This window comes from Phascolarctos cinereus, unplaced genomic scaffold (assembly GCF_003287225.1).
Source record: "Phascolarctos cinereus isolate Bilbo 61053 unplaced genomic scaffold, phaCin_HiC Scaffold_2;HRSCAF=192, whole genome shotgun sequence".
NCBI lineage: Eukaryota > Metazoa > Chordata > Mammalia > Diprotodontia > Phascolarctidae > Phascolarctos > Phascolarctos cinereus.
In genome coordinates this window covers 251,103,875-251,124,848 of record NW_027555625.1, presented here as the reverse complement: position 1 = coordinate 251,124,848, position 20,974 = coordinate 251,103,875, and the positions used below count along the sequence as shown (strand labels likewise).

General features: G+C 45.8%; 1 protein-coding gene across 1 annotated transcript in view; it reads left to right on the top strand.

Annotated features, from left to right (window-relative positions):
* Positions 1-5,538: 5,538 nt before the first annotated feature.
* The window catches only part of EEF1A2 (eukaryotic translation elongation factor 1 alpha 2), a 30,178-nt gene continuing 14,742 nt past the window's right edge, over positions 5,539-20,974 (top strand). Inside the window, 5 exon segments of the mRNA XM_078149895.1 lie at positions 5,539-5,679; positions 8,200-8,406; positions 8,409-8,458; positions 12,383-12,562; positions 15,956-16,252. Of these exon segments, the coding sequence (XP_078006021.1) occupies positions 8,316-8,406; positions 8,409-8,458; positions 12,383-12,562; positions 15,956-16,252 (618 nt within the window). The 5' untranslated portion in view covers positions 5,539-5,679; positions 8,200-8,315.

Genomic DNA, 20,974 nt, shown 5'->3' with positions numbered 1-20,974 from the left:
ATAGCTTGGCTGGACTTGGAGTCAAGAAGATTCTCTCATCTGACATTTACCCGCCCTATAAACATTGGCAAGTCATTTGAACTCTCTGAGCCTCAGTTTTCTCATCTGTAAAATGGAGATGATTCTACCCTCAGTATCTACCTCACAGGGTTATCCAGAGTTTCAGATCAGATACTGCATGTAAAGCACTTTGCTAGCCTTGAACGTTGTGAGAGGTGTGACTGAAGATTTTGTTACAAGGAAAGGGAACTATGCCTTTAAGGTTTTGAGAAGTTTGGGAGTTCTCTCTTAGAGGCTTGGGTGACTGTAGAGGATCAGACCTGGCTCAGGAAAGCCAGCTTTCCATCAGCCTAATTTTAGGGTCCCAGCCTCTAATGTGTTTTCAAATGAAATCTCATTTCTCCTTGGAAACTGAGAACAGTGTGCCAAGGATTTCAACTCCCCTCTGACCTTTCAAATGCAAATGCGACAATAATAATAGCTCACATTTCTACAAAGCCTTAAAGTGTGAAAAGTGCTTTATATCTCAGATCTCACTTGGTCTTCACGACACTTCTAGAAAGTATGTAGGGTAGTCATTAATATTACCATTTGACAGATGGGGAAGCTGAGTCGAGTCTCAGATTGTCATAAAGCAGTATGTTGCAGGGCTAGAACTTGACCCCAGGTCATAGTATCACAAGATTTTGAAGTTATAAGTGATGTTGTTGTTGTTCAATTGTTTCAGTCGTGTCTAAGTCTTCGGGACCCCATTTAGGGTTTTCTTGGCTAAGATACTGGAGTGGTTTGCGGTTTGCCAAGTCCTTCTCTAGCTCATTTTATATATGAGGAAACTGAGGCAAACAAGGTTAAGTGATTTCCCCTGGGTCATACAGCTAGTTAAGTGTCTGAGATTGGATTTGAGCTCAGGTCTTTCTGACTCCAGGCCTGGCACTCTGTCCACTGTGCCTTCTAGCTGCCCATAGATGACCTCAGAGATGAGCTAATCCTCATTTTACTGAAAAACAAAAACAAAAACAAAAAACAGAGGTCAGAGGGAAGGTAAGTGACTTAACCAATGACAGACAGAAAAGGAGTAAGTGATAAAGACAGAATCTGAACCCAGGTCTCAACTTCAAATCCATCATTCTTTTCACTATGCCATGTCACATTCAGAAGAGATGATTTAGTAAGTAGTGTGGGGGACCAGTGACTGTAGTCACATGATGCTGAAGCTGGCCATTTTGAATCATTTATTTATGCTATTTAGTCTCAAATTGTAATGGCTATTGAAATGAGTATTGGACTTGAGTCAGAAGACTTGCCTTTAAATCCCACCTTGGATATTTATTAATCAGGCAGCAAATCATGTCTCCCAGAGACTGTTTCTCATTTGCAAAATAGGGATAATACTTATCTATAGGGCTGTATGAGAAAACCACTTTGCAAATTGTAAGCTACATAAATGTGAATAAAGCAAATGTTATTGCCCCTCCTTCCCTACCCCATACCCCGCCTCAGGTTATTTATGGCAACCACTTTGATTATTCAGAGATGCAGAGCCCAGAGCCCAGTCCCTAGAGCTCATCATCTGGAGCCCAATTCACTCTCCAATCCCTCTTTCTGAACTCTGAGCCCAGCTCCCAGAAAAACACAGTCTGACCCAGAACAACTCTCAGAAGCTAGATGTCTAAAGCAGCCCAGCTCTGTCCCAAGTCCAGAGCCTATTGTCCAGAGACCAGACTGCAGCCTGAGCCTCAGACCCCTGACCCCTGACCCCTGAGCCCAGCCCCAGCTCTCCCTTATGCATTCTAGAACTTGCCTTCCTTCTAGACAGTTAAACTAGTAAGAGTGTACTTCTCTTTTGGCCAAGGAATGGCTGCTGACTGTACAGACCAAAATGAGTTTAACTTGCTCTGACTGCTCTTGCCAGAGAATGCACTCATAAAGGAGCCAGTGGGCTTTCATTATTGCTGATGTTAGCTGGGTGCTATCCATCTCACCCAGCTCTAGAGATAGCATGTTCCTCCTTTAGCCTGACTGTGTTCATGAGGAGTGTTTTAGATTAGCAATACCCAGCTTCAGTGTGTTGCCTGAAGGAAGCAGTGGACTCAGGGGCCCCCAACCTGTTCACTGGATCATTCCATTTTAGTGCCAGGAGGAAGACTCCCTGAGATTTTCAAGGTCTCTCCAGAGTCTGAATGGAAGCTTGAGACACAGCAAAGTTCCTTTGAAGGTGCTGATGCCAAAGATGGCTAGTGCTTCATTTCTAGCTTTTGCTTTGGAGCCAAGCCACTTTAATTAAATCCCACATCCTTCGCTTCCTCTCTGAGCCTTACCTCCCATTGTGGTGATATGGCATGTCATAAAGGACCAGACTTTATAAGAGGTGAAGTCACCCTTCTGTTAGATGCAAGCAGGCCAGTCATTTAAAAAAAACCCCACAAAACAACAATTGGGTAGCCTGATAACAAACTAAATGGTCTGAGGTTCTTGGATGGAAGGCATTAAAAAATACTAACTATTCTAATAGTAATGGTTCCCATTTTGCTTATTGTTTGAAGAGTAATGAAACATTTTCCTCACCATATTCCCATGGATACAGTGTAATCAATCAATCAATCAGCGAGCAATTATTAGGTGCCTCCTGTGTGCCAAACACTGTGCCAGGATGGGTATATAAATATAATGAAACAATCCCTACTCACAGGAGTTTTATTTCCTTCACTTACAGGTGAAATACTTGGGATTAAGAGAAGTGAAGAGGCATATTGGTTTATAGAATTTGAAACTGGAACAGAATTTAGAGATTTATAAATGAGGATACTGAGGATCAGAGAGCGCCAGTGGTTTGCCTATATTTAATAATAGCAGAGCCAAGATTCAAATGTTCTGACACCATATCTATTGCTCTTTCTATGCTCATCCATGGCCACACAGTGTGTGTGTGTGTGTGTGTGTGTGTGTGTGTCTGTGTGTAAAAGGTGCCTAGATCTGACCATTGACCTCTTGACTCCGAGGACCACACTTCCCATCATACTTCCTTTGCTCTAGTGACCTGGGTTATAATAGTTTTCTTTTTTGCAACCTTTGGTAGGGTCATAGTCAGAGCCCTGGAAGGGACCTTGAGAGGACATTTGGTCTGTCCTACTACCCTGGGCATGATTATGTTTCTAACTATCACAGAAACACAGCTGTTGCTCCTTTATCTAAACGTCATCATAGACAAGAATGGAGGATGAATTGAGAGGCCACACATGCACATTCTTTGAGCTGTTATCTCTTGTTAAATACAATTATTCTTCTCCCCTGTACATTGGTTGTATTGCACACTTTTTTTTTCTGCAATTTTTTTTTTCATCTGTGTATGTTCCTTATCTTCCTAGTAAGAGCGTGAACTCTTTGAAGTCAGGGACCAGGTCTCATCCATCTAAGCACTATGCATATAGTAAGTGTTCAATAAGGACTAGTTAAAAAAAAAAAGAATGAATGAAGAGCCTGAGTGCTGAGTGCTTAAGCATAGTATTATTCTAAGTAGCTGGAAGGCTTCAGGATTGAATGTTCTGATATTTGAACAACAATGTATTAATGGGGGCAAGCTGAGTGGTGCAGTGGATAAAGCACTGGCCTGGAGTCAGGAGGACCAGAATTCAAATCTGGCCTCAGACACTTACTAGCTATGTGACCCTGGGCAAGTCACTTAACCTGATTGCCTCTCCCCTCCCCTCCAAATATATTAATGCTTGCAAATGCAAGGTGTAACTGAAAAACCATTGAATTTAGAGTAGAGGGCCTCAGTTCAAATCCCAGCCTTGTAACCTACTACCTGTGTGTACTTAGTCAAGTAATTTCACCAATCTAGACTTTAATTTCCTCATTTATATAATGAGAGGGGTGAGCTAGGCAATCTCTGATGTTCCTTTCATTTCTATATCTATGGTCCTATTCTGCTGTTAAAGCAACACTCCCCCATTTACCTCTTCAAACATACCTCTCTTCCCTTCCTCTTTTTCTATATGTGATAAGTGGACTGGTAAGTTTTTTGGGATGTACATTCAACTCTCAATTAATTAAAATAACCAAAGGAACTCTAGTGTGGATAATCCAAAGATTTTTCCCTTTGCCTTTGGAAAACATCCTGTTTTTTTCTTTCAGCATCAGCAGGCTCTCCTTTCCTCATTATACTTTACTGGAGCTGATAACGCAAGGAGTTTGCCTTCCTTGAGCTCACATTGACTGATTGGGGGAAGCAGGCATAAGTTGCTGCTATATTGGTGGGGGGGGGGGAGAAGAAGGCAGCCTGGGATAAAAATTCAGCCTCAGAGAACCATCAAGCAGCCAGAGGATGCTCACATAGACAATACCAAGTTAACTGAATTCACAAGGTAGAACGTCACCCAGGGCCTTGCACAAAGTAGGAATTCAGTAAACATTTGTTAAATGAGTGCATGAAGGATTGCAGTAGGGAAGTCTTTTCCTGCAGCAGGGATTGGCACCTATGGAACACCTTGGCCATCCCTGAAGGCTGGCCTCACTCAACCTTAATTCTAAGGCTTAGAATAATGCACATCAAGTCAGCCTGAATTTCTCCTGGGCTTTCTTTCTGCCCTTGTTCTACCTTGTGAATTCAGTTAACTTGGTATTGTCTATGTGAGCATCCTCTGGCTGCTTGATGGTTCTCTGAGGCTGAATTTTTATCCCAGGCTGCCTTCTTCTCCCCCCCCCCCCACCAATATAGCAGCAACTTATGCCTGCTTCCCCTAATCAGTCAATGTGAGCTCAAGGAAGGCAAACTCCTTGCGTTATCAGCTCCAGTAAAGTATAATGAGGAAAGGAGAGCCTGCTGATGTTGAAAGAAAAAAACAGGATGTTTTCCAAAGGCAAAGGGAAAAATCTTTGGATTATCCACACTAGAGTTCCTTTGGTTATTTTAATTAATTGAGAGTTGAATGTACATCCCAAAAAACTTACCAGTCCACTTATCACATATAGAAAAAGAGGAAGGGAAGAGAGGTATGTTTGAAGAGGTAAATGGGGGAGTGTTGCTTTAACAGCAGAATAGGACCACAGATATGGAAAGGTTTCTTCCTTTCCCTCCATCCATATCCTCCTCCTGTGCCCCACTGTCGTCTAGCCTAGCATTGTGTCATCATCCTTGTCCTCAGGGTCCTTTTGGCCCCTTTCTTCAATTTGTCAATTGCCCCTGTCTTGCCTTCCCTTGCATCTTCTCTCGCCTACTCCCCTCCTTGCCTCCTCTTCTCTACAAACCTGCTACCTCTGCCTCTGCCTCTGTTTCTGTCTCTGACTGTCTCTGTCTCTGTCGGTCTAAGGGAGTCTAATTTCATTCTCCCCTCCTTCTCTGTTTTCCTGTCTCTATTTTCTCTCGCGCTCTCATCTTGTTTCTCTTTTTGCTTTCTCGGTTTCTCTGTGTCCTTCCGTTCCTGTCTTTCTGTCTCTCCATCCAGTCTGTATCTCCTCCTTCCTTCTTTCACTCATTCCCTCCCCCCCCCCCGGCCGCCGCCTCCGCCGCCGCCTCCTCCTCCTCTTCCTCCTCCTATCTCTCCAGCCCTGTACCGCATTGCTGTAGTACAGGGGGTCACTGCATTGCGCCGTCACCGTCAATAGGTGGACCCCCTCCTAGGGAGATAAAACCGCCAGAGCCGGCGCCGCCAGTCCCTCTGGCTGAGACCTCAGCTCCGGGTAAGATCGCTTGTGCCCCTTCCCTTCCCCTCGGGAGGCCTCCTCGCAATGAGGGCACCCCCTCGCTTCTACTACAGGTCCTTGGGGACTGGGAGGGGCAGGGGCCCAGGATGGGAGAAAGCGGGGATGGAGTAGGGAGAAGGCAAAGGTTCAGAAGATTATCTTGGGAGTGGGGGTCTAGGGGTCCCCACATCGAGTCCCCTTTCCCAGGATTTGCGGAGAAGGGAATGGGGTGTGGGCGTTGGGAAAGGACACCTGCAAGATCTGAGAGCTGGGGGCAGCAGCCGCAGCTCGGGATGGGTTGTGCTGCGTCGTAGCTTGTTTATCTCGTTCTTAAAACGAGGTGCGTCCTTGCGGGGTCTCCTGGGAGCCGGAATCCTGGCGAGAGCGTAGAGCAGAAGCAGAGGCAGCCTTGACCTTGCGGTTCTCAGAGGGCGGTCCCTTTGGCTGCCCCTGAGGAGGGGTCTGAGACCAGGGCGGCTCCAGGGTCACCTCTGCTTTCCCGGTAAGACAATTGCCCTAAACCTCTGGGGATTCTCAGAATGGTAGGCTGACGCGAGATGGGGAGTGGGATAAGGAGGTGGCGGGGGTGGGTGGATGGGGTGGGTTGTTAGGCTGACCTGATCTGGCAACTTAAAAATACCCCTGCCAATCTCCCCTCCAACAGTCCTTCGGGGGGGGGGCACTCCTACGAATATTTTAGGCTTCTCTGGGTCCTAGATATCCAAGGTGTGTGTGTGTGTGTGTGTTCGTTTGTGTGTCTGAATTTCAATGCGTGGGTCTCTGTCGCTCTCTGTGTCTGTTTATCTCTGTCTGTCTCCCTCTCCCCCCCCCCATAGCTGGAGTGGGGGAATCTGAAAAGATGGATATCTCTATCATTAGAAAAGTGTCTATAGGTGAGACGAGTGGGAGGAGGTTTTGACAGGACGTTAGGGAATTGTCATCTTTTGGTATCTTAGATTTGGGAACAAACTCTGTCCTCCCAGATCCTTTGCACCTTTTGGATCTTAATAAACCTCAAGTCTGTGTGGCTAGGTTAGGAGCTAATACTAATTCCTGCCAAAGGGTCACTGTGGAGCATCCCTAGATTTCCTTTCTTCCCAACCAGGAGCCAACACGATCCCAGCCAAGCAGGCTTGGGTGGTTTGGCTCCTTTGGCTAGCCCTGACCCTTCAGCTCAGACCCAAGGAGAAAGGGCCAGAGCTGAAGCTATTTTGAGTTGTGTCCTTATCTGGACAACATATTATCACTCAGGTTATGACTTCCCAACATTGCTTTGGAGGGGAGGTGGTGCTAGAGGAGGAAAAAAATGGTTCCCTTTCCAAATAGCTTTGATTTAAGGAGTGTGTGTGTGTGTGTGTGTGTGTGTTTGGGGTTGTGGGAAGAGAGGACACTGAATGTCTCATCAGGGAAAATTCGTGTATATCAGATGGAGGTAAAGTCTATTTTAGCTGTATGGGAGAAGGGCAGAACTTAATCCTGTTCCTGGAACTATTGGCCTGTCCTCCCTTGAGCTCCATCTCTCCTGACCCATATGGTGTGTATGTGTGGGGTGTGGGGAGCTGGGGGTGGGGTGGGGATGGAAGGTTGTAGGGTAGGTAGACTTGGAGCTGGAGTCCAGGAGGATTAGTCGTTACCATGAGGGAACAGAGCAAAGCTGCTGGAATGGTTGGGCCCAGGAAGACTGTGTGGCTCACTCTTGGGGTGGGGGGTGGGAGGGTTTGCAGATCTCATTCTATTTCTTTTCCCAAGTGGGTTTAAACATAGTTACAATGAGGTCAGGTCTAAATGGGCCCCATTGCCCAATCTTCTTGGACCCCAGTTAGTGAGTCAGTCAGGACTGATTGGAGGTGGCTGTTTGATTTCCTGGTTTGGGTTCCTGGATTATCCTCCTGGATCATTTTGACCAGGAAGAGCTGAATTGGCCACAGGGCTCTATAACACTCCCTTGCTGCCTTCAGTGAGGGAGGGAGGGAGGGAGGGAGGGAGAGAGAGAGGGGAAGAGACAGAGAAAGGGATGAGGGAGAGACAGAAAAAGATGGATACACAGAGGAGAGAGATGGAGAGAGATAAAGGGAGAGAGAGAGAAGAGAGACAAAGAGATGGGGGAATATATATATATATATATATATATATATATATATATATAGAGAGAGAGAGAGAGAGAAGAGAGAGAGAGAGAGAGAGAGAGAGGGGAGACAAAGAGAGACAGAGAGACAAAGAGAGACAGACTGAGAGGAAGAAACAGGGGTGAGAGAGAGACAGAAAAGAGATGGATACACAAAGGAGCGACAGAGACAGAGACAGAGAGATGAAGGGGGAGAGCTAGGAGAGACAAAGAGATGAGGAGGAAGAGAGATACAGAGAGAGACAGAGACAGAGAGAGACACAGAGAGACAGAACAGAGAGATTTCCTTAGCCTATGCCAGCACTAGAGCTGCTGGCAAGGTCTTCCTGCCCTGGATGGAGCTTTTGTTACAGACTCTTTTGAGCCTCTTTGTTACCTATTTTCTCTTCCAGCTCACACAAAAACTCGGCTCAGTTTCCACTGTCTGAAGAGTCACTGCCCCACCCAGTATCCTAGCCTTTTAGGTTGAATTGGCCCCCTCCCCTGCCCCCAACACACACCCTTCAAGATGGGTAAGGAGAAGACCCACATCAATATCGTCGTCATTGGCCATGTAGATTCAGGCAAGTCTACTACCACGGGGCACCTCATTTACAAATGTGGGGCATTGACAAGAGGACCATTGAAAAATTTGAGAAGGAGGCTGCAGAGGTGAGTGAGACTATAGTGATTGGTTGCCTCGGTTTCCATTACTCATCTATTACCTTCTTCCCCATCTCTTTCCTTTTCTTTCCTATTCCCATCCCTTTTTCCTCTCTTTACTGTCTGTTGCTTTCCCATTCTCCCTCTCTCCTTCCCAGTCACCTCTCTCCTTCCTTTCTCCCTTGTCTCTATTCCCATCCCTCCCTTTCCCTTGTCCTCTTTCCTCCCCACCTCCCCACCTCCCCACTCCTATATTTTCTCCCTTTTCCTTTCTTTCTCTCCCTTCCCCTTCTCTTTTTTCCTTCCCTTTCCTCTTTCCCTCTACCTATTCCTATACTTCCTCTTTCTCTCCTCTCCCTCGCCTTTCCTTCTTTCCCCTCCCCTCTCTCCTTCCTACCTGCCTACCCCTATCTTTTTCTCCCCTCCTCTCCCTATTATCTTCCATTCTTTCCTCTCTTCTCTCTTTTTCTATTTTGCTACATTCTCTTTCCTCTTCTTTCTTCTCCCCCTCCCCTTATCTCTTCTGTTCCCTGTCCCCTCTCCTTTCCCTTCTCCTTCCCTATTCCTATATTTTCTTCTTCTCCCTCTTATTCTCTGCCTACCCTTTTCCTTGCTCCTCTTCCATCTCCTCCCTCCTTTTCTTTTCTCCTGCCTCTCCTCCCCCTCATTTTATTTCCCCTGCTCTCCTGTCTTCTCCTCTCCTCTCTTCTCCTTTCCTCTCCTCTCCTTCACCCTCCTTTTTTCTCTTTCCTCTCATCTTCCCATCTCCCCTCTCCTCTCTTTTTCTCTTCTTTTCCTTATTCCCTCCTCCTCTTCCCCCCTCCTCCATCAGGGGGACTGGTTTTCTTACAGAGCAGATTGGTGGGCTTGACCCCTCTCTATTCTAGGGCTCATTTTACCTCTTTTGAAGGTAGGACAAGTGTGTGGTTTTTTATGCTAAGTACACAATGCATGAAACCTGGCATCTATGAGTCTATGATATTATCTCCTGGGTTCTGGCTGGGAAAAGAAAAAAGCAGCAGTAGAAGGGGAGTAGGGCCCCAAAGCTCTGAGTCCCCAGCCTGCACTAAAGGACAGGGCTTAAGATTAGGGACTCAGGCCGCTACTGTGCCCCAAGGAGCCAGAACTGAGTTTTTCAGGCTGCAAATGGAGCTGGGAGCCTTCAGCCATCAGTGCTGTTGGCTTTGCTCTGCAGAGGAACCCAAATAGCCTTCCACAGTAATTACATCTGACTTGATTGCTAGCCGACTCAGTAAACAGGGTGGTTATATTCTGTGGTGTTCAGAACAAATCTTGTAAATCATAGGTACTTGATAAATATTTGTTGATTTTATTTAATTCAGATCAGAATATTCTTTATTACTCTGGTAAAGATAAAATCCCTGAGGTCGGCAACAGCTCGACCTTCCCCAGACAGCTATTCTTATCTGGCAAATGAAGGCAGAGGCTGATTACCCAAAATGCTGATGGGCTGGGCAGTTCTTCACCTCTTCCATGCAGGCAGAGTTACTATTAATAGCTGATTGACTGAGCTTCCTGACTCCATTTTCTGATGCTGAGCTGGAGAAGGTTTCTTTCACAAGGTTGCATTACTAGGAAATGGAGGCCTCGAGTGCATGTAAAAAACCAGACTGCAACTTTGCCCTTTGCCAAGGCTGGGGAAGCTGCCCTGGCTAGGGAGCCCTGAAGCAGCTGCTGGGTGGGGGTGGGGAGAGGGAGGAAGACTGGGAGTTTTTCAAAAGTGGTGGCTCTGATTCTTGCTGCTCTTGTACCATGTCCATTGCTCACCTTAGCTAATCTGAAAAGCCCTATGCCCTTCTGGGCAGAAAACAGTGGTATCCTTGTATGGAACAGTCTAGGAGGGGCTGAGTCTAAGACTGAACTTGGTACCTGACTGAGGGTTGGCATGGCTGACTTCAGAGCCCTCAGCTGGAGGGAGCTCCTTTCCTGAGCAGAGATGGGGACATACTGGGTCAGGTAGATGAGGCCAAGGGGTCTGTAAGTGTCTCCAGGGGCCTCTTTGGGTAGGAATGGGTGTGCCAGAGTTGGTCAGATGGGCCCAAGGGAAGAAGTTTTCAGAATACCAGGTTTCATTTAATAACATAGTTGGGTCTCTCAGGACCGGTGTGCTGAGGGAGATATTCACATACTGTGCCATGCTACATCATAACCTTTTTGGTCAATTCCCTACAGCCAGCCTGGCACCCAGATGTTCTCAGCTGTTTGTCAGTAATTAAAGCATTAAAAGTAGCACCCTCTCTTCCTTTGAAGCTACTGCTTTAGGAAAATTCAAAGGCATTTACACTGGCCTTTTGGCTGAGGGCCTCAGAACCTCCTAATCTTGGGCTATAAGCCTTTTAATCCTGCTATGTCATCTGAATTGTGTGGTTCTCCTTTCCCCTCCCTATGTTCCCTGCATATGCTGAAGAGGGGAGAAAGTTACAGCAAGCATGAGAAGGCATGTAGCTTACTCACTCCAAAAGCTGAGACATGCCTCTTTGGCAGGATGACTTTGCACTCTGAGGAGAGCAAATCCCATAGTGGGGCCCTAACCCCAGCCACCTGTCGCCTGAAGCATACACTCATCTCAGCTCTAGCCCATAGCAGTTATTGGATGCTCTAGCATAGCTGGTTATAGTTATGATCCCTCTCCATCCATCTGAGGTTCTGCCTTCCTCTGGCACTCCAGGATTCGTTGCTAACCCAATGCTGGATTCTATTCAGAAAAGGCAAGCCCCTCACCCTTGAAATGGTTCTCCTTCTGGGCCAAGCAGCTGAGGTTAGTGAGAGAACTATGATTATTGCTTCATGAAACACATTGGGCCTGGAAGAGGGGCAGAGAAAGGAAGCCACAGGTCCTAATTGAAGATCTTTGCCAGGAGAATGGTGGCAGCAGGTTGTAGTGGCATGAGTGATGGACCTGGCATCAGGAGAATTGGGGTCAAGTCTTCACTTTGCTGCTCACTAACTGTGATCTTGGGTGAATTATTTTACCTGTCTAGCCCTCAGTTTTCCCCTCTTCAAGTGTAAGGGATTGGAGATCATCAAGAATTCTTCAAGATATAACATGCTAGCACTTTAGAAAAAACTGGAAGATTGGTCGATATTGCGTTAATTCGCAAGATTTTAACAGTTGTTTAATGGGCAGAGATACCTAGATGCGTTTAATTCTTGGACTGATGCAATGTAATGCCTGGCCTCTGGGGAAAACAAGATACCTGTCAACATCAGTTAATTTGTTTGTCTATTAAAAAAAAATTCTTGTATGATCCAATTTGCTCCCCCTACTGGGGAATTTTTGAATGAACCCTAGTTGAGGAAATGCTTTCGACAATTGTATAAGGAAGGGGAAGGAGGGGGAGAAACACAATATTTCGTGTTTTCCTACATCTGGAGATAGAAGGGATCTCAGAGACCATCTAGTCTATAAGACCTTCAATTTATATATGAAGAAATTGAGTCCCAGGGAGATTTAGTGACTTGTCCCTTGCCTTGCCTAAGGTTATGCAAGTAAGAAGCATCAGATCATGATATTTGAACCCAAAACTTTAGAGCCATTTCTCTTTTCAGTATTCCATGTTGCCTTAGGGAGGGAGCCTTAGAAATCACATGGTCCAGTCCCCTCACTTGACAAAGGAGGAGGCAGGTCTAGAGAGGGAAAATAGGTTGCATAAAATCATGCAGCTAATATCATAACTGGGTCTAGAATTCAGACTTCCTGACTCCTAATCTAGTGCTCTTTTCCTTGAAAACAGACTGCCTTCATTTCCCGGGACATGATTTTTGGTCATTAGCATTTATTAGCAATCACATGAGGCCATGCAGGATCCAGTGCCTCCTGATATATCAAAACTGAATCTGCCATACTGTTGTTTCTTTTCAAGGCTAACTTCTTTCTCTCTATTATTTTTTCCTCTCTTGAACAATATTTAGATGGGGAAAGGCTCCTTTAAGTATGCCTGGGTCCTGGATAAGCTCAAGGCTGAACGTGAACGGGGGATCACCATTGACATCTCTCTCTGGAAGTTTGAGACGACCAAATACTACATCACCATCATTGATGCACCGGGACACAGAGATTTTATCAAGAACATGATCACAGGAACTTCCCAGGTGGGCAGTTACTCTGGCAGGTGAGGGATGGTAAGGGGGGGAAAAGTGAGGAGCAGGGGATGGGCTGGAGAAAGTAGACGCTGCTTGGTACATGCTCCATGAATAATGATAGTCATAGTAGCTAATAATAATAATAATAATAATAATAATAATAATAATAATAATAATATTAGCTAGCATTTATACTGTACCTACTATATACCAGGTGAACTTTACAAATGTTATCACATTTGATCCTCATAATAACCTTGGGAGGTAGGGATTATTTCCATTTTACAGATGAGAAAACTGAGGCAAACAGAAGTTAATTGACTAATCCAAGGTCATACAGTAATTAAGTGTCTGTAGCTGGATTTGAAAGTCTTCCTGACTCTAGGTCCAATACTCTATCCACTGTATTACCTAGCTGGCCTTAAAAGTAAAGTTTCTGTCTATGAGATGCTTTGGGGTCAAATTCTTCAGTTATGGGGAGGTTATTCCTGCCATGAGTGAGCAGCCTCCTCCTCCTCTTCCTTCTTCAGATACATGGTCTCACATCTTTTGACACTGCCAGCCTGTGCTGCTACCACCACCACCACCACCACCACCACCACCACCACCACCACCATCTTTTAAAGGAACACATAATGCTAGTAGGGAGCAAATTAAGAGAACTCCATAGGATTTATCTAGGGGTTTATAATCAAAGACAGGTTAACATGGACACACATAAACAGAAGAATTAAAACACTGGTGATGATGCTTATCTCCCTCAGTGAGAGAGGCATGATAATGATTATCAGCTCCATCTAACAGATGAGGAAACTGAGGTCCATTGGGACAGCATGGTGCCATGGAGAGGATATTGGACTTGGAATCAGAGTTTGAATCCTTCTTGGCCACTTACTGCTTATGTGGCACTGGGCTTGGGATCAGGAAGACCTGAGTTCAAATATGGCCTCAGACACTTTCTAATTGTGTGACCCTGGGCAAGTTGCTTAATCCTGTTTGCCTCAGTTTCCTTATCTGTAAAATGAGCTGGAGAAGGTATACTCCAGTATCTTTGCCAAGAAAACCCCAAATGAGGTCATGAAAAGTTGGATATGACTGAAATGATTGAAGAACAATAGACCTTGGGTAAGCCTCTCTACCTCAGTAGGCCTCTGTTTCCTCATATAAGGGAGGTGAGTGAATGAGTGGGCTGCTGAAGTGTCTTCCAGATGTGAACTGATGTTCCTTTGACTCTTGCAACTATCCCAAGGAATGGCCCGAGTCAGTCACAAACCTAATTAGTGGATAAACTGAGACTAGGGCATGGTTCTTCATTACTTCTCTGCATTATACCACCCTGCTTCCCAAACCCAGACAGATGCTAATAAATTCATCATTTGGGATCTAGGGTCAGGGCATTTAGGAGTGAAATAGGGGAGTAACTGTGGGACTTCTATGTCTAGATAAGGAGGATCTAAGGAGAGGGTCTTTTCTGATTATTTGAGAATGGCTTTTTGGGGGATGTAAGAGTTCAGGAACTATTTGAAAGGAGGGGAGCTTCCTGCTCAGGAGAAAGCACAGAAGTTGAAATGGGAAAAGAGGATGGCCTGAAGCATCATGCAGGCTTTGAATGTGGATCTTGGCTGAGCAAATAGTATTTTTATGGGGCCTGAGGACAGTTCCCCAGCTCTGTCTGGCCAGTCCCCCTTTGCACCAACCATTGATGAGCGTGGGAGCTTTGGTTAGGCACCTATCCAGTGTTCAATTACAAGGTGGCCAGTGGTAGAGACCCACGTGCACCTCAGCACACATGTACCACTGTGATTCAATTTAGAGTTGCTATTGAGAAGTCATCTGCTCAGGGAAAGTGCTGATGGCTCAAGTTGTTTGGAAACAGTGGTAGGGCAGGTGTTTAATTGTTCTCAGGGAAAGAGGCCACCGAGACTAACTTGAGAAAAATTATTATTTGCCGCCTCTCCTGTTTTCTAGTGAGAGGTTTTTGAAAATGCTCACTAGAGGATTAGGGAAGTCTGGTGAGTCTCTGACCCAGTGATGGCCCCTTCAGTGAGCAGCACATGGCAGAAGGGGCATGTCTGAGAGGTCATGCCCATTTGTCAGTGTTTTATGAGAATGGCTCTAACTCTGCTGCCCATGGACATTCAGATGGGGCTCAAGTCAGGCTCTTTGCCCCTCCCTTCCCATAATCCTCTTCTATCTCCAGGGCTGAAGTCTACAAACGCATCCCTATTCAACTCTTCATCTTGTCTCCAGCACTAGTAAAAAGCTTGATGTAGTCTCCGGCTGAACATCTGGGTTCCCCATACAGAAGTGGGAGCAGGATACTCTGTTTGGAGTTGGTAGGGCACTGACCTTGAGCCTTCCCTGTAGTGACCTGACTCTCAACTCTGGTCTCTGTCACCAGGAGGACAGAGTAAATTAGCTTTCTCTTTTTCTGAATGGGGGATAATGGAAAAGAAATATCCTTTGGCATCCTTGATCTATAGATATGGGGAAAATGTGGGATGCTTTGGAGGGTAGGGTAGGAAGGTAGAGGGCAATTTGAGGAAGAGTAGTAGTAGGTATAAGGGATACAACACTTTCTTTCTTTCTTTCTTTCTTCTTTCTTCTTTCTTTCTTTCTTTCTTCTTTCGAGAGGCAATTGGGGTTAGGTGACTTGCCCAGGGTCACACAGCTAGTAAGTGTACCTAGTTGCCCCTTAGGACACTGTTTCCAGAGAAGACCTGAGTTTAAATCCAATCTCTGAGCCTAGTCAAGTCGCATAATAGGAGCTAGCATATATATGTAGTGGTTTGAAGTTTACAAAATATTTTCATGTGTTATCTCATTTGATTCTCACAGCTGTCCTAGGAGGTAGTTGTTATTATTATTATTCTCAATTTATAGGTGAGGAAACTGAGGCAGACAAGGGTTAAGTGACTTGGCCAGGGAAATATGGTAAGTATGGAACTCAACTCTTTTAGACACCAAATCTAGTGCTCTATCTACTTTGCCATTTCTCTGTGCCTCAGTTTCCCTATTTGTCAAATAGAGGGTTGGATTAGATGGCCTCTGAGGTTTTTTTTTTCAGTTCTATATCTATGATCCTATGAATGAAAGTGAGATTGAGTCAACTTATCTCTACCTTTTATAGGTGGCTAAGTGGTACAATGGATAGAGCACTGGGTCTGGAGTGAGGAAGATCAGAGTTCAAATCCAGCCTCAGATACTTATTAACTGTATAACCTTGGGCAAGTCACTTACCTTTAGTTTCCTCAACTGTAAAATGGATATGATAATAATAGCATTACCCTCCTAGGGCTGATGTCAAGATTGAACGAGAAAATATTTATAAAGTGCATGGCACATAGTAGGAGCTTAATAAATGCTGTTTTCTTCCTTTGCCTCCTTGCTTCTCTCTGCCAGGCTGATTGTGCGGTGCTGATTGTGGCTGCTGGTGTGGGAGAGTTTGAAGCTGGCATCTCCAAAAATGGGCAGACCCGGGAGCATGCCTTACTGGCTTACACTCTGGGTGTGAAACAGCTTATTGTGGGGATCAACAAGATGGACTCCACAGAGCCCCCCTACAGTGAAAAACGCTATGATGAAATCGTCAAGGAGGTCAGCGCCTACATCAAGAAGATTGGCTACAACCCTGCCACAGTCCCCTTTGTGCCCATCTCAGGCTGGCATGGTGACAACATGTTGGAGCCATCCCCAAATGTAAGTGGCTTCCCCAGAAACCCCAGGAACCACCCTAGGTGGCTTGCCCTCTTCTTTGGGGAGGGCTAAGGGGGCTTTTCTTGACTTGGATGGTCAGGCTTCTGAAGCCTGTATTCATTTACAATCAGATGTGACCTGAATCTGGAATAGTGCTCACACTCACAGCAGGAAAGGGCCATGCTGATTTCAGAGCAGACAGAGCTGTCCCTACCCATGAGGCTGATTCAGGCTATGTGAGATTTAGCCAGAGAAGCCTTACCAGTGACATACAGATGAGGAGCCAGTCCATTTGGCAGGCACATGAGCTAGAGGTGACAGGTCATGATATGGACCAGAGATCCTCAAGCTCTTTGTTCTATCCATGAAGCTTAGTGGCCCACAGTATCTATGAAGGACAGAGAGAAGGGAGTAAGTCAGGGGCCATGTGAGCCCAGGAACAAGTCCCTCTCTTTGCTGGCTGGATAGCACCCCAAGGGAGCCATGGATAGAGACACAAAGGTCGGCTGTGTGATTTCCATGATTTCATTGCGGTGGGTGCTCCTTTCATTGACTCAGAATGTGAATCCTCCATGCCATTCACAGGTGGGCCTTCTATGGCTTTCTGTGGCCAAAAAGTATTCATCAGCTGCTGGCCCACCTTCTAAAGTATGAGTCTTTCTGAGCTTAGCTGGACTGGCCCTCAGACGCATAGTTTATCACTAGAACTGTGCTTGAAGCTTTTCCAGCTAGACAGAACCCCACTAGAGGTCTTAGGATCATAGGTCTAGCCCTGTGAAGGGGCTTAGATGCCAACTAGCCCAACTCCTTTGTTTTACAGATGTGGAGACCGAGGCTCAGAGAAGCTAGGTAGCTTGCACTAGGTCACGCAGGTACTAAGCATGAGAGGTGGGATTTTATTTGAATTGAGGCCTCTAGCTCCAGTGATTTCTTCACTGTGCCATTCTGCCTCCCTTGGATTCTGTTGACAAAGCCTTTGAGAACCAAGGGTGACCTCCCCTCCCCCCTCCCCACCCCATCAAGTGTAAGAAGGAGAATAATACCTTGTATTTGTGCTGTGTTAGACATTTTTCAAAGCACTGTTATATCTGTTCTTTATTTAATCTTCAAAGCAGCCCTGTGAGGAAGCACATTTTATAGATGAAGAAACTGGGACAAGTTAAATGAGCTAAGGTTAGACACAGCAGTTTTGGGTTAGGATTCAGGGCTTCCAATTCCTGCCTGTTAATCCAGAGCGCTGTCCATTGTACCCTACTGCCTTGGGACACTTGGACCACTTTTACATCTTATGCTTCCTTTGCTCTCTGGTTGACTGGATCTGGGCTGTAATGGTATTGGTTGCTCAGTCCTTTCTCTGTGCCACTGATTGATCTTTATCTATTCTCTTTTTTGCCTTTTATATCACACCAGGGCATCAGTATGTCCCCAGAGCAGTCTGTGCTTTTGGGCTTGGTATACAGGCATTCAGGGCTCTGTTGTTTAGTTTCTTCTAGGAGGCTGGACTGGATGATTGCCAGAGTTGCTTCTGTTGCTAATGTTCTCTGCCTTTATGCTCCTTCTTCCCCAGGAAAGGGACAACAGGCAGGATCCCTCCCAGGACACGTGCCCCATGTCCTGAGCAAGAGGCAGCAGCAGCAGCTCCTCCCTCTGCTTTGCTCCAGGAAGGTGGCCTGCCAAAGGTCTCTAGTTGCTGGCCTGGAAGATGATCCTGAACATTCCTTCCGAGAATAGCTCATGGGTGGAAATGATACCTGAAACTGGGGACTGATTTGACTTTTGTTCTTCAGGAAGGTCCAGGCCAGGAGTCTTTTCTTCCATTTTCCTTTCCAGTTCATAGGATTATAGATCTAGGGATGGAAAGGACATCTCATCCAAGCCCATCACTTTATGGGTGAAGAAACTGAGGCCCACAGGAGTTAGGTGATATGCCCAAAGTCATAAGGGGAGTGAGGGGCAGAGCCAAGATCTGACTGCGGGACCCCTGACTCTAGACCCACTGGCAGGTAGGAGGAAAGTTCCTTACAGCAGGTTCATTACTCCTCTCTGCTGGTGTGGGCACTGAAGATAATAAGCTTATCAACTGGAGATGAGAGGTCGTATTCCGTATTGTGGGTGTCTAGGGAAACTAGGTGTTGCAGTTGATAAAGTGCTGGGCCTGACTCAGGAAGACTCATCTTCCTGAGTTCAAATCCAGCTTCAGACCCTTACCAGCTGTGTCCCTCTGGGCAAGTCACTTAACCCTTTTTATCTCAGTTTCCTCATTTGTAAAATGAGCTGGAGAAGGAAATGGCAAACCATTCCAGTATCTTTGCCAAGAAAATCCCAAATGCAGCCACAAAATGTTGGACACAGCTGAAACAACTGTACAACAACAAAATCTAGGGAAAGCAAATGGACCTGTGATTTCATTAATATAGGGAACTCTAGGCTGAGGAAACTCTATCTACTAATTTAGGTTGGCACTTTCTCTACAACTGATAGTCTTAGAACACTGCCTGCAAAATAAGTGACTTGTCTAGGATAACACAACCGAGTGTATCAGAGTAAGAAATTGAAACCAGGCTTTCCTGGATTTGAGGCTGTCTATCCTCTGTATCACACTGTTTCATGAGCCCTATTACATATAACATATGTGTACATATATTTAACATATACACACATGTACATATGCACACATACATGGGTGTATATATGTGTGTATACACGTGCCCCTAATCTCAGTAGGGCAGGATCCCTCCCTGTCCTCTCTCTCCTCTGTCCTTGTTAGAATGTAAATTCAGGTCATTACTAGCCATCTCTTCCTTTTGTCCTGTCTCCCTAAGACTAGGCTCCTTAGATGAGGTAGACACTGACCTTTGCTCCTCTCTTCCCTGTGCTGGGGGCCAGGCAGGGAGACTTCCCCGGGTGGCTGGGGCTCTCAGTCTGGAGGTGCTGCTCAGCTTCTCTTTCAGTATCAAGGAAAGGTCAGTAGCTGTAAGCATAATCCTGCAAAGGGAGCCTGATTGGTTGGAGTAACGATGGCTCTTGGTGGTCACCATGCCAAAGGTCTGACAATTAGTGGCAGCTTTGGAGTCTTCATTTTCTGGTGACTAGGAGCAGGGAAGCCCAGTCTTCATGTCTGTTGGTCAGACAATGAGAGAGGAAACAGGAATGACAGTTTTTAGGAAAACAGGGAGGGACATAGCTTTTTAAGCCTCCTGGATCCAGAACAAGGTGAGGATTATACGTGAGGGGCTCTAACTCCATTTCTGAATGCAAGAAGGCCTTACATGAGGTAGTGGAGGCCCATGAGAGCACAGTGTGGACTAGAGGTGGGGTGGTAATGAGGCCTAGTCCTTTGGACAAACCCTCCTTATAGGATAGAATTGAGTATTCTTTGATTTAAAAATCCTGACTGAGTCCCTGAGGACTAATTTGGGTCAAGAGGTTCCAGAATAGTTTTCATGTGAAGGGCTTCCTGGAGACAAAATGGTGTTTGGTGGTTAGCCTCCTGTGCTCCTCCTCCCTGACACCTGCTTTATTTTTTACCATGCTACCCATACTGACATTTTAAAGCCCTGTGTCTTCTCCCAAGATGTGGACTAATGGGAAAGGCTCCAGGTAACATGGAGTGTGTTACAGTGGAAGGAGAACTCACTTCAGAGTCAGATAACCTGGGTTTGAACCATATCTTTATCACTTTCTGTATGACCTTGGGCACATCCCAAATTCCCTATGCCTCAGTTTTCTTATCTCTAAAATGAGGGGGTTGGGGTAGACGGCCCCTAAAGTATCTTCTAGCTCTAAATTTATGAGCTCATGATATGCACATTTTGTTCAGCTGGGGCCTTTGGGAGACAATGTACCTGAGGGTTGTCTAAACTGCTAAGAATTTCAGGTCAGAAATGAAGGAAGGATTGATGGTATCATGTCAGGCCAATGGGGGAGATATTCAGGATAGTTCAGGGCCTTTTACTTGCTCCCCAAATCACATCACATGGTATGCCTCCAGCCTGGGTGATCCACAGGGACAATTCTTTCATTAATTCATCCATTTGACCCAAGCAAATCAAATTGCTATAAATACTAGCTCCTTTCTAAACTCTTCTGCTTGTCTTCTCTGCTATTGTCTTCCTTCTGCCTTGGTAAATAAACCCAGGCTGAGCAGCCCAAGTGTTAAAATAAGTCATTCTTTCTGTCTGTCTCTGTTTTTCTCTCTTCCTCCCTTCCTCCAACTGATTTGCATTCTCTCTAGGATCTCCTTCAGCCTTGTATCATCACTCTATTCTCTTTCTAGAACTTTGGTGAGCTCTCAGTCTCTGAAACTCCAATTCAATGGAAATGCGTATTTGTTTCTTTTGCTCCTTCACTGCCAGCCCTGATTGCTTTGAAGGGAGGCCTCCCTTTCAGTGTACCACCTTGTAGATGGGTAGATGGGGCCAGTGGGTAGGAGGTACTGCCTCTACCCTATCACTTAGGGAAACTTAATTTTTCATTCTCCCTCCTCCAAGCTAGCCTCCACCAATGTCCTCTTCTCATTTGGAGAAGACTTGACCTTTTCTTCTCAGAGAAGCCTGATGGGGACCTTTCATTTCAGCCATCCTGAGCCATCCCTCCAGCTTCTTACTGCAGGGAATCCTGGGGGTGAGGGAGGTAATTCTGAAGAGTTAGTTGGCGGGAGCTGAAAGGCCAAATCCTGATCATAGCCTGCAAATAAAATGGGCGCAGTGACTATTAATTAGAATG